Source organism: Sinocyclocheilus anshuiensis, unplaced genomic scaffold (genome assembly GCF_001515605.1).
Source record: "Sinocyclocheilus anshuiensis isolate Anshui unplaced genomic scaffold, SAMN03320099.WGS_v1.1 scaffold38, whole genome shotgun sequence".
Lineage (NCBI taxonomy): Eukaryota > Metazoa > Chordata > Actinopteri > Cypriniformes > Cyprinidae > Sinocyclocheilus > Sinocyclocheilus anshuiensis.
The window spans coordinates 1369380-1383281 of NW_015544213.1; the positions used below are offsets into that span (position 1 = coordinate 1369380).

The following is a 13902-nucleotide window of genomic DNA, read 5'->3' on the forward strand; positions in this document are numbered from 1 at the left end:
GTAATTAATTACAGTAACTTATGAATAACAGAAGAAAGAAAAGCCTACAGATTATTATATCAAGTGAATTATTTCTTTAAGTCAGTCATTGGTCAAAAACATTTACCTGAAGTGACCGACTCGCACCTTCCGTCCAGCCAAGTGTGTGTGCAGCATCACAGAGAACACCTGAAGATCATGTGGCGTCTCCAGAACCTGTAGAGCACAGAACACAACAGATCATCCAGTCATCTGCTGGATCTGATCGTGAGAGTGTGAGTAGATCAACATACACACAAACCTTTGGAATATAAGCAGTGTCACACAGGCCGTACGTGAGGAAGGATTTGGCTTTGGGTGGGATGGCGTAGCCAGGGGCCACCGCAAGCCCTGTCATCAGAACAGCTGCATCGTGCTGACGGAGTTCAGATGTGTAATAGAATCGCAGACCTGTGTTATCAACTCGATCTGTGCAGGGAAGAAAGTATTGTTTTATCGCATCAAAAGACCTGAAATATTCATTACAGTGTGATATTTTACATTGTAACCCGCTGCTGACTGACCTGCACTTTTATTGAGGTTGTTGTAATGCACTTCAAGCCTGTAGAAAAAATCACCAACATTTCCTCCAATTGGAAGTCCTGCCACTTCAGGAAATTCAAAAGCCTTTAAAAACATATAATTAAAAGGTTACTTAAAGGTTCAATCTGTAATTTTATCTCATTAAGAAAGTTTACACATGAATAGTATTTCAATAATTACCGTTGTTAATAAAAGCTGAAAAATAATTATTATTTTGAGGTAGATCTTTTAATCAACTAGTTGAATCCGTTTACCCGGTCTGAATGACTCGCTTAATAATCAAAGTGATCCGATTCTCGGATCCGTAATCTGGTCGCAGTGGTTAACAGTTCATTCAAGTAAGTAATGGCTTAATTTTTTCCCCCTCACATTAAAAATGCCTTAAAACGTCACAGGTGAGACTAACCCCTCCACCAACTCCCCACAGAGCCACGGTCTCCATACACTCTCTATCCACCCCAGTAAAACACTCCGCCTCAAACGGCTCCGTCACAGTCAGAGGGCAGCGGTACAGCAGCAGATGATGCACGAGGTCAAAGTTTGTGATCACCGGCTCAATCTGGACATAATGAAAATAAGTCGAAGATGAACCATGACTGACAGATAGCTGGACAGATCATTTGTGTGAAGTTCATAGACTCACTTACGCGATAAATGTGCTGTTTGCGATCAAATGTCGGGGCTCTCATGATCTTGCAGTGATAGTGGGTTTGTTTGGCTGGTACAGTGAACTGAAATGATTGTAAATGTAATCAACATGTAAAGTTCATATGTAAAAGCTCATTAGCACTTTAAAGAGATCAACCTATAATATAATCTATGCAAACCACTATGAGGTACACTAGTATGGGGTCAGTAAGATTTTATTTTATTTTTTTAAAAGAAATGAATCCTTTATTCAACAAGGACACATTAAATTGACCAAAAGTGACAGAAAAGACATTTAAAATGTTACAAAATATTTTTCTGTTTCAAATAAATGCTGTTCTTTTGAACTTCATTCTTGGGTTTACAGACAGAACAGCAAAACAACAAAGTAAAAATCTTTCTTACATTGACCATAGTTATGTCAAAAAAGCTGCTGTTTGGAGGGTTGACCCGAGGCATGTACTTCAACAGGTTCAACTCCTTCCTGCCCCTTCGAGTACTGTGGTACGTGATGTTATCATTCTGTCCATATGCATAGATCAGCTTCATGGGGAGGTTCTGATAAATAAAAATAAACACTTATAAAATAAAATAAACAAAAATTAACCACATGCACACTGTAGCTAAAATGCGGTTGTCACTCATAAAAGTTTGCAGTGTGTATGTGGCTATTGAGAACTCATTTTTGATCTGGAATTTCAGAGGTTTTAAGTTCAAAAAGACAGTCCATGTTTTCAGTTTAAGGAGGGTTTTTGATGTGCAGCTGAGAGCTCCTTGACAAACAAGGTCAGCAGTTTGTTCAGAGAGGGGAGTTCTCAGAAACACCCTAATCCCAGTGGACCTAACATTGTGTGGATTCCTTTACATAGCTGGTATTATTTGTAATGCCATAGTTCCACCATCATTGTTTTCTGGATAAAACGACATCTTACAAACAATGAAAGGGGAGGATTATATTGCTGGTGTTGAACTACTTTCCCTTTGTAATGAATATAAAAGACAATGGTTAAGCAGGCTCACAGTGATGGGTAAGTCATTTTCATCACAGGAACCGATGGACCTCTGAAACTTCATGACTGTTTTTCCATCAGACTCGGTCAGAGACAAGAGTTTGTAGTTCTGTTGCTGGTCAACCACAGGCATTGATTTCCCCACAGCATGACGGTCCTGAACATGGAAAAGAAAGAGAAATGAAGCATGTACGTGTGCATGGCAATAGGTGTTTTTGATGTACAGTTCCCAATCCAGTTAAACTGGACTATCAGTTTAACATTTTGAATCTCAATAGTTCAAGACACAAGAATATCTCTTTTTTTTTTTTTTTTACCAAAATGTACATATTTTAGAACATCTTGTTTATTAGTCTAATACACAAGTAGACTTTGAATTATATCAGACTAATAAAGTATCCCAGCTTACAGCTGCTGAAAAAAAAACAAATATAAGAATTCATATTAGATACTCATTGAACTAACTAATATATGAAATACATATATGAATGAAAAAATATTTAAAAAAATCATAAGAATCTAAAATTATTTCTAACTCCACTGTAAGTGACAGTTATCAATCTCAGTCTTGAGGATGTGAAAGACTAAGAAACCCAAATATAAGAATAATATAAAATATAAACTAAATTGGAAATATGAATCTGAGTCAAGAACATAAAGAACATAATATCAAAATAATTTAAAATCACGTCACCTTGGAATTATAAGGTTCTTTCTGAGATTTTTGTTAAAATTTAGTTATTCACATTCTTATTCTGTGATACTTATTTACATTATGTGATGTGGTGTTTTGTGTGTGTGTGTGTGTGTGTGTGTGTGTGTGTGTGTGTGTGTGTGTGTGTGTGTGTGTGTGTGTGTGTGTGTGTGTGTGTGTGTGTGTGTGTGTGTGTGTGTGTGTGTGTGTGTGTGTGTGTGTGTGTGTGTGTGTGTGTGTGTGTGTGTGTGTGTGTGTGTGTGTTGTGTAGTTGTACATTTTGGGACTTTTTATTTAGAAAATAAAAAGGTTCTATCTACAAAGTATATGGAGTGCAAAAAATTTGAGCTCAATATCTCAAAACCGCTCAGAATGCAGATAGGACATTATAATTCCAAGGTAGCATTTAGTTATAATTCCACTGTAAGTGACTTTGACTGTTATCAGACACATGCTTTGGGGTGTATTATTGGAAACACTGAACATAAAGGCATCACAAAAGAGATTGCGGTCAACTTTTAAAAGCACTTTTCATGTTCTTTTCATTAAAAAAGTGTGTGTGTGTGTGTGTGTGTGAATCATTGGTCATAAAGTGCTCAAGAAATACTTCTGTTTTCCTCTAGATGGCTCTATATGCATAAATATTTATTCATTAATAACTATATATAGTGGAGATCAAAATTAGAGAACAATCTATAAATACTTTTTATAAATACTTTTTTCTGAAATATTGTTCATCTTCATCGCTCAAAATATTATCTGTGGATATACCACTGTTCTACTAACATGTTTGACAAAATCACCAAAGCATTTCAACAAAAAAACGTTTATTTTGTGGGAAACACAGAGATTAAAATTAGAGAACTGTAACCACTGTAGCATGAAAGAAGATTAGAACTAACATTTACAGCTGTTCGAAATTAGTAGGAATTGTAGAGGCTCTTGCTTTGAAGGACTTCAGCACAAGGACTTCTCTCACACTGCGCTGGTGTGATCTTGGTCCACTCTTCTTCCATTCTCTTCCATAGTTCAGTGACTGTATGGGTTTCTTAGCCATAACTTTGTCGCCAAGGATTTTCCAGAGATTTTCAGTTGGGTTTAGATCAGGACTCTGGACTGGCCATTTCATTATTTCAATGTTCTTAGCTTCAAGGAACTGCTTTTCCCGTTTTGCAGTGTGACGGGGGCATTGTCTTACATGAAAATTACAGGCTGATTGGGAGACGCTTGCAGGAAAGGAACTGCATGTTGCTAAAGGAGGTTCTGATAAACATTAACATTCACCCTGCCATGTATCTGTATAAGATGCCCAACACCCGCTGCTGAAAACATTCTCCCAACCATGACACTTCCTCCTCCACCTCTCACTGACTTCTTTATGCATTAAGGGTTCAGTCTTTCCCCAGTTTGACAATGAACATAATGTTTCCCATCTGACCCAAATAAATTAAACTTGCTCTCATCACTAAAGTGAACTTTGGACCAGTTCTCCTCTCATGCTCCTCAGCAAAGGTTAGTCTAGCCTTCTGATTCTTTCTACTGATGAGAGGCTTGGTCACTGCAGAGTGCGCTTTCAGTCCGACTTCTCTTAAACATGCCGAGACAGATCCATACCCTGTTCAGCACTGAACTGTCGAGAAATTCCAGCTGCAGTGTTAAACTGATTTCCCATTGAGAGTCTTCGCATTATCCGGTCTTCTCATGCATTTGTAGCCTTTTGATTCTTTCTGCTGATGGGAGGATTCATCACTGCCGAGTGCGCATTCAGTCCGACTTCTCTTAAATGTGCCGAGACAGATCCTTATCCTGTTCAGCGCTGAACTGCTGAGCAATTCCAGCTGCAGTGTTGAACCGATTCCCCATTGAGAGTCTCCACATTATCCTGTCTTCTTATGCATTTGTCTTATGTGGACAACCAGCCTTTCTGGGGGACTTGAATGAATTAGTGTCATTGTAAAGCTGCAATATTCTAGAAATCATAGATTTGGAACGACCAACTTCTCTTGCAGTGGCTGAAAGGGTCATCCCTTTGGCCTTCATCTGGACTGCCTCCTGTTAAATAAAGGGTTTCAGTCACCATAGAGCGGCGCCCACCATCTTGCAATCTCAAAGAAAATTCGAGGAATGCTGCCAGTTAAATAGGGTTTGTCATATAATTAAGGAAATTAGCTCCATGTGACAGATTAACACCAATAACTTGGAGGTATCTGTAAGTGTTCTCTAATTTTGATCAGTTCTTTTTCAAAAATCTCTTTTTATACTGTGCTTCAGAATACAATTAATTTATGAAATATGTTTAAAAATCTTCCCTTCTACTCTTGTTAGGATAACTTCAAATAAGACTAAGCAGTGATCTTGAAATTTAGCAAATTGTAGGTTGTTCTCTAGGGTGAAGAAATTTGAATATAGTCATTATTTTTGTATTTTTGGCGCACAAGAAACATTTCTGCCGCTTCAGAAAATTCCAGTTGAACCACTGGAGCAACATGGACTACTTCCATGATGTTTTCACTACCTTTATAGGCCTTCAAAGTGAAAGTTGCTTAGGTTGTCAATGGAGGGACAGAAACTATTTTAAAATAAAATATTTTAATATTTAAAAAAATATATTAAAAATATTTTTTAATATTTTAAAAAATATATTTTAAATTGTGTTCTGAGGATGAACAAAAGTCTTAGGGGATTGGAACAACATGAAAGTGATTAATTAATGACAGATTCAATTTTTGGGGGGGGGGGGAACTATCCCTTTAACATTAGTGCAAATTCCTTTTACTTTTCCATTTGACAGTTGATTTGTTTTTGCTCATGAACATACTACACACAAATAAAATAAATGAATAAATTAGTAAAACCATTGTTACATTTTGTAAATGTAAATGTAAATGCTTTTATGTAAATTACTTTGAAGTACATAAAGACAATAACACATACAAATGTTGGCACTTCCTCCACTGACATCTGATTTTCTGCTTGACGTTGTTGGTCTACAGGAGGTCCGGAAGTTGATCCACTTTGGGTCTCCTCTAGTCGTGGCTCCTATAAAAATGCATGGAAAAAAGGGTTACCTACAGTACATTGACATGGTTTCATTTCTTATAACAAATATAAAGCTACAATATGGCATGCATTTTTCATACTGACATTTATTCTACACATAATAGTGCTTGGATGCCAGCTTTATTTGCGAATAGTGTAGTATTGTACTATATTCTACATATACTTACTCCAAGCATGGTAAAACACAAACATTATGAATTAAAGATTGCCTCCTTCGGGGAAAAAGCTTGCATCTCCAAAGTTCTGCACAGGTGTGTAAACAGTCCAAAAATAAATCAATGAAAAAAAAAAAAAAACGTGGTCCTTGGAAGTTCGAAAGAACACATAGTGGTTGCTGTCCCCTTCCTTGTATGACCTCACTACATGGAGAGGATGATAATCATCAATGGAGTCAACATCAATGGAATCAATGACAGTAGTGGGAACATAGAACATAATGGGGACACAGCATACAAAATAGTGTCTTTCAAATCCAACTGTGTCCCATTTCCTAACAATGAACTTGATGACAGACTTAAAAACCACAATCTTCTGAATTGCTCCAAACTGAGGTTCACCATCTGGAGAATGAGAAACAAGGAGGGTCGTTCCTGGACGATATTCTGTCCTTTTCCACTTCACCCAAGAGGGTACGAACACTTCAGTCAATGATGGAGTATGCTCAAATCTGTGGCAGACTTGATCAAATTCCTCAATGGAAGCAAGTGGAGTAGTGCAACCAGAACCAAGGTCTTTGTGATGTGCAAATATGTTTTCAGACAAAAGGTTTCTGAAGTTGCATGTGACGTGGGAAAGCCTTTAAAAAAAAAAACATGCTTGGCCTTTTAAAAAAAAACATGCTATGGACCAGTAGTGCACCAGAAGAACCAGTCTCCTTATGGCACCTGGATGATGTAGCATGAAATTATGTTTTGGCTTTAGATGTCTATCAGGGAAGAGTTCTAGGAAAAGGCTGTGGTGCTCATCAATGAGATGTCTGAGAAATAATAATGCATCTTCTGTTAAGGCTGGAGAAAAAAAAATTCCATACAGGTCAACAAAAGCAGCGAGAGCTCCCAGTATTTGTTTCCCTCTGGAATGAGATGTGCAATCATCAAAGGAAGTAGCCTTAACAGCCACATCTGTGCTGCTGTCTGCTTCATCAAACTGTCAGGCATTTTTAGTTCTTGAGGTTGGATTGTGGATGGCTTGTTGGCATATAGTCACAGAAGCCATAATCGTAACTTGTGATTTGGTAATTAACCTGGTGTAAGGTTATTACTTTCTGTGAGATGAGAGAGCCTAATACCAATTTAATTTCATATGCACCTACTCCTTCCAGGGGGATACATTTTCTGTCACATGGAAGTATTTCAGGTTGTTCAAAATGCTCTGTCTTTTTAGGCCAGTTTCTGCTGGATTACTTTGCACCAGATCTGAAAGATGGCTATCCTTATTCTTAAGCAGTGAAGGATCTTTCATTGTTTGTGTTTGCATGAACTGTTTCTTCACATGGCACCAGTGACAAGCACTGTTCCCAGAGGAACTATCTGTATAGCCAAGGATTGAATTTAGCCCCAAATTATCCCCACAAATGTGGGCAACCCAAACCTTCATTGTGCCTTTGAAGTGAGCCGTGTCTACTTCCACACCATTTGTTTCCAGGTCACTGATATCATCAACAACTGACTTCAGGACAGCATCTATACCATACGTTTTGGCATCATCTGCCTTATAAAGTGAGAATCAAGACTCGAAAGGGACTCTGGAGGAAGACATTTAAGAGTGAAATAGATGAATTCCAACTTATGGATTGAGTTCTTGGAGCCTAGTGGATTAGCCACTTTTTGAGTCATTAAGCTCCCCTTTCCACTCCATTATCTTCTCCATTGTCCCTGGAGTCTCAAGAATGAGTTTCAGTAATGGACATAAAGGAAACCTTTGGAAAGTATCCTGCACTGCCACCTGTTTTACAGTCCATGTCTGTGAATCCCTTGGGTGTATGAGACACCAGGGAGAGGTTGCTCCACTGGCTGAACTAGATACCCAGCTTGAACAAAGTTATTTCATCTGCTTGTGTTCAGTATCCAAGCAATGCAATTGCAAAGGTTTAGCTGCATTTGCAAATTGCTGATTCAGCTGTTGGCCTTCAGGAGTCTCACTTTGGCCATTCTTTGTAAGGAAGACATTGTCTGTCTTTGTAAAGCACAATAACAATATCAAAGACCAGACTAGATGTTTGCTGAACTTCAAAGTTGACAGTAGACAGAGTCATAGATGTTTTTGCCATCCACTTTGATAGAATCAAGGCCACTCTGTCTGTGATAGTGTTCTGCTCTAACTCATCCCATTTCATACCATTAGCAACATTATCTTTGGCAGCATTATCTTCCTCCTCGAAAGGCTGACTGTGAGAAGTCAGAGGTCTGCTGTCAAGTGTTTTGACTGGCTGGATTCTTCTGCCTCTACATGGTGCTGGAGCAGATGTTGCTTAAATGATCTTAATTAAATGTCCTGTGACACCTGGCTTGGCCACACTCAAAATAACTTGATGAACTATGTACATTATGCATTCTCCTTAGGTGAGAAAACAAAAAACGAACATCGGCCCCAACAGTCTTTTTGCACTTAAAGCAGATATATCCCACCATGTGCATTTCTTCACTCACAACAAGCAGCTCTCTCTTTCAGACGTAGGCCTATCTTTGGTATCATTGCTTCAAGTGATTTTTCATCAAGCAGTAGGAGGGTTTCTTTATCAATTTGTTCATCTGTAAAGAGAAAAAGAGAGAAGAAAAGACACAAAAAGAGAAGAATGTACGAAAACGGGCTTACCCAGAGCACAATGGGTTATAATGAAAATATAAAGAAGTGCATTTTCATATTACCTAAATAAAGTTTACCTTAAAGCTTGGTGTCAGGACATCCAAGTTCCATTCTTTCAGCTTCTCCTGTACAAAATTATCCATTATTATTAGCTGTTATTCTGCACCCTGTCAGTGGGATATTGGGCAAAGTGGCAGAGGCTGTGTCTGTGAGTTTTAAGCAGGCATCACGTTTTATAAAACATTTAAAATGAGACAAAATGGTCTGTATATCAAACAGGTGAGAATATGAGAAATTCTAATACACTTAAAGGGATAGTTCACCTAAAAATAAAAATGCTGTCATTAATTACTCACCTTCATCATGTCGTTCCAAACACGTAATATAATTATTATAGATCAGTGTTTTCACCGCTGTCATGTATTTTTAAAATACTACACATTTCCACTAGAGGCCGCTCTAAACTCACACATCTGTCGTTTCAGCCCGCCCCTCTCAGATTGAACTTGACAAAAGTTAAAAAAGCGGACACAGACATAAATTAAAACATTTATGGGCACAAAAGCTTAAATATCTACTTGAACAAAACAAAACAGCAACATTGTTTTTGTATTTATACCTACTTTATTTACATAAGACATTTTTGTTTTTATTATTAGTCTATGTGATCCTAAATGTCTGGAGTATATTCGATATGTGTAAGTATAGGATACTGTATATTAATACTTAATTTAATAGGCCTATACTATATGATAATAATAACGATAAATATTTGTCATGTGTTAATGAATTATATACACTACATACATTTTATGTGTCATATTATTTTGAATAATATATATATATATATATATATATATATACAGTGTTGGGGGTAATGCATTACAAGTAACGCGAGTTACGTAATCAGATTACTTTTTATGTTAAACAACACAAATATCCTTTATGTAATCCCATTCTATTAACCAATGTCTTTGTTTCTGACCTTCGATGATCCAGTTCAACCATACTAGTAAGCAAAAATTACTCTAGACAAACATTTGTGCGTCTTTTTTTACTGCTGAAGTGTGTTGAAATTTCTTCTTCTGCATTCTACTGTACGGACGTAAATTTACGTCCTACACAGGCATACAGCAGCAGTGTGAGTTTTTTTCAGGCCACTCGATCAGTGAGTTTGTTTCCGGTTGTGTCTCTTATGTGTAACACACTCAGCTGCAGTGAAGTTGAACAGCACATAAACGCTGGAAACGTCGAGTTTGGATTCACACACTTTTCTGACTCCACTACATTTGAGTCTGTTAGGTTCGGACAAAAGAGTAAAGTGTATTTGGTGAAGTAAAGAAAGCGGTTTGAGAAGGATTGTTTTTGGCAGAAGAAAAATGTCTGGATGAAGAAGAGAGAGTTTGTCGCCATCAAACTGCAGGTTTCTGTAATGACTGGTTAATGTGGGTATAATGGAGACGAAGGTAAGGACTTATTTGACTTATTTTTGGTTAAAGTTTGTGACTGATATGTTTGTAATTTCTTTGCACTTTGCACTGGCAAAGTGTTTCCAAACGCGCCGATATATTTGCCCTTAAGTGTTTATAATCGTCACAGGCATCATAACTGACCTGTTTAACACCCTGAAATGGGTCTAAAAGATCTCTTTTGATTATTTTAACGATGTTTGAGGGCTTTTTGGTGAACGTTGGAAAATATGGATCATTAAGAGTCTTGTGACATTTTAGTGAGACCATGACGTCATGTGCAATGCATGCTGGGATATGTAGTTGAAATGTAAATCATTCACCAAGTTTAGTTAATCATAGAACCAGCACACTAACTAATTATCCATATAAGTGAGAGCTTAGGTTTCTGAATATAAATTCTCCTTGGGATAATATATTTAGTCTTATGGAGCCTATTAATGAGAGTCTATCATATATAGCCATTTATGTGCATATAAATGCACGTCATTGCTTAAAGGGATAGTTCACCCAAAAATTAAAATTCTGTCATTAATTACTTACCCTCATGTCGTTCCAAACCCGTAAGACCTCCGTTCATCCTCGGAACACAAATTAAGATATTTTTGATGGAATCTGAGATAGTGCTGGGCAGTGTTGGGGAAAGTTACTTTTAAAAGTAATGCATTACAATATTGCATTACTCCCTAAAAAAGTAACTAATTACGTTACTTGGTTACTTTTTATGGAAAGTAATGCGTTACGTTACTTTTGCGTTACTTTCAGGGCGCGGGAAGATGTTTTCGGTTGGGGGTGCTGTGTGTGTCCGTGTTGGGTGAAGGGGGGGGGGTTGGGGGGTAAAAAAATCTGAAATTCGCTTTTGCGCCATTATCTCCTTGTATTAAAGTTAATCTTGTTCGCATTCTGTATAGTTCGTGTCTGATACCACGCGCTAGCGTCACATGTTCATGAGAATTAGGCTAATCATCCCATATAGAAAACATCACAAGTAAAATTAATCATGTTTATAAAGATAAACATGGGATTATAATTATATCCCACTTACAATTTACATTTCAGAGATTATTACAAATAAATTATTAAATGCTAAAACTGAATAAATTTAAATGAACAAACTTGGCGTAGAGAGATAAGATATCAGCACAATAACACACTCAGCAAAATATTGTCTAATTATCGTTATCGATAAAATCCCAGAAAATTATAGAGATATCATTTTTTGTCAATATCGCACACCCCTAATTTATGTTATTTAATTGATATAATAATTTATTGATAATAATTGTTTAAATTAATATAATAACATACTTTTGACTCATCTGTTTTCTTAAAAATGGTTTAAATGCTGAAATGTAAAGTTTATCATTTTATAAAACGTTTTGTTTTTGTGAAAACTTGTATCTGAACTGTAAGTTATGCTTTACAGTAATTGTACAGTTTAGTATGGTACTATAGACATTGCCCTACCCGGCTTATATGGTATTAATTTTATTTGTGCAGGTCTTAAAAAGGTCTTAAATTTGAGCTTAAAAATCCTGCAGAAACCCTGTTTTTATCTGTAAAAATACTATAAATTAACTTTTAAAACAATAATATTTATGTGATCTCAAAGTATGATTAATTTACCTACAATTCTAAATGTAAAACTTTATATTATATCTGTAAAACAACAGGCACTTAATTTTATTAATGGGAAAAAAAGGGAAATTCTGTTTAAAAAATACTATTAATTAAAACATTTAATTAAAAAAATACCTGTAAAACTAATTTAAGACAGTGAAAACTTGGATTATTGACACTATTATTGAACTGAACTCAATCTGATCTGACTAAAGCATTTTGTAGAACTGAATTCACTTCATAATTCAATGAAATTCACACTGTTAGTGATTTAAAATGAACCAACACTAAACTGACTTGATCTGAACAATCATCTTTTAGAGTTGTTTTACAGCAGAATCTGAACTCAATAACTGATTCTGCTATTTTTCCTGTTTATCACTGTGAAGCTGCTTTGACACAATCTGTACTGTAAAAAGCACTATACAAACAAAGATGACTTGACTTGATTTAGATTTACTTTCAGTTTTAATTTAGCTTTATTTTTTGTTTAGTTATTATTTTCAGTTTTCATATAGTCACCCAGTCCTTAATTTAGTCCTGCTCCCTTGACTGTCTATATGAGGATGTCTTGCATATCATAATTTTTATTTTATCATCACTTCATTTTGTTTCTCTGGAAGACTTGTGTAAATGGTTATGCACATTTATGACATCAGACGGTTTGTGATCTGTCCTGTATAACATCTGTATTTCATTTGAATCAGAAATGAATTCTCTCACACACAGACTCTCTATGTCTGAGCATTTAGGAGTCGTGGCTTGTAAATTCTTACATAGAGAGAGCCTGTCTCACTGTTCATACAGACCTCACTGTTTGCCGTTCGATAGCTTCAGGATGTGTGTGTGTTTCTGTGTTGGCTCTGTGTGTGTTAGAATAACGGGAGCTTTGTGGAAAGTGTTTTTTTCTTAATGAACTGTGGAATTGATTCTGCTTTGTGACCATTTGTGTGCTTTTTATTACCCCCCCCCCCAGGTTATAATCCACCCCAAAAGAAAAGGAAAGAAAAAAAAAATAGGAAATAAGACTGCATAAAAAAATGAATTAATAAAGTGACTTTTAGAAACTTTAACCCCCAAATTCTTATTACTGGAAAACCATCCTGTCTAAACAAAAATATTTTTTGTTAAATTAAACTCAGCATTAATAAAATTCGGAAAATACTACCATAATGTATACTCGCTTGTACATGAGAAATCTTCTTAAATTTAATTAATATTATAATTTATTTATTTATTTATTGCATTATAGTAAGGAAAATGAGGGTTTTGTCATTTCAGAAGTGTGATTTGGGGAAAAATATGATTAATTGTCTTAAATCAAAATGCAAAAATTGCAATGGTCAAAATAATAAGCTTCAATTTCTTTACATGATATATAATTTAATGTTTTTATATGATTTTGTGCTAAAAAAAAATGGCCCAGAGACCTTGACAGTTTTAGTGTGATTCACCAATTTGCAATGGTGACATTTGTTCATGTGAAAAGACATTAATTCATTGATTATATAATACATGTAAAATAATTCCAGAAACAGTGTTGGTTAAATGTTAAACAGGTTAATGCTAAATGCATGAGCATTTAATGGTGTCCAAAAAAATCCAGTCAAACAAGTTTAGCTGTTTCTGTTCTATTAATCATTAATGATAGCTTAATACATTTGGTGTCTGTATATGCATGTGTTTACTTACGCATGTTTAGTCTCCACACAGGCACAGGTTTTATATGATTTTGCGGCAGAGCCTGGGAATAATGAGCTGTCGATTCGAGAGGGTGAGACAATCACAATAACCAACCAGGTGAGTTTTTTACTTTCATTAGGTTTCATAACACCTGGCTCTCCATGTCTGTTGTCTCCATGTCATGTCTCCATGAGTTGTTGCATGTGTATGAACGGATCAAAACCTTCTCTGTAAAGGTGAACCATTCTCTTCTGTTCTCAGAACATTGGTGGAGGATGGATTGAGGCAAAGAACTCCAAAGGAGAAGTCGGATTGGTACCAGAGGACTATATAGAGGTAAGCAATGTGTATA

The 13902-nt window shown here is 36.1% G+C and overlaps 2 protein-coding genes across 3 annotated transcripts in view; one reads left to right on the forward strand and one right to left on the reverse strand.

Annotated features, from left to right (window-relative positions):
- The window catches only part of LOC107697075 (DBH-like monooxygenase protein 2 homolog), an 11572-nt gene extending 2651 nt beyond the window's left edge, over window positions 1-8921 (reverse strand). Inside the window, exons 1-11 of the mRNA XM_016497719.1 lie at window positions 8856-8921; window positions 8115-8356; window positions 6271-6769; window positions 5848-5952; window positions 2230-2376; window positions 1615-1767; window positions 1209-1292; window positions 968-1120; window positions 543-645; window positions 281-447; window positions 107-195 (exon numbers count right to left, since the gene is read on the reverse strand). Coding sequence (XP_016353205.1) covers window positions 107-195; window positions 281-447; window positions 543-645; window positions 968-1120; window positions 1209-1292; window positions 1615-1767; window positions 2230-2376; window positions 5848-5952; window positions 6271-6769; window positions 8115-8356; window positions 8856-8921 — 1808 coding nt within the window. The remainder of the gene's footprint in view (window positions 1-106; window positions 196-280; window positions 448-542; window positions 646-967; window positions 1121-1208; window positions 1293-1614; window positions 1768-2229; window positions 2377-5847; window positions 5953-6270; window positions 6770-8114; window positions 8357-8855) is intronic.
- Window positions 8922-9938: 1017 nt separating this feature from the next.
- LOC107697144 (sorting nexin-9-like) overlaps window positions 9939-13902 on the forward strand; it is a 26028-nt gene continuing 22064 nt past the window's right edge. Inside the window, exons 1-3 of one of the 2 annotated variants that reach the window (XM_016497801.1) lie at window positions 9939-10244; window positions 13581-13667; window positions 13812-13886. In XM_016497801.1, the coding sequence (XP_016353287.1) occupies window positions 10233-10244; window positions 13581-13667; window positions 13812-13886 (174 nt within the window). In that variant the 5' untranslated portion in view covers window positions 9939-10232. The remainder of the gene's footprint in view (window positions 10245-13580; window positions 13668-13811; window positions 13887-13902) is intronic. The other variant, XM_016497802.1, reaches the window with a different exon arrangement.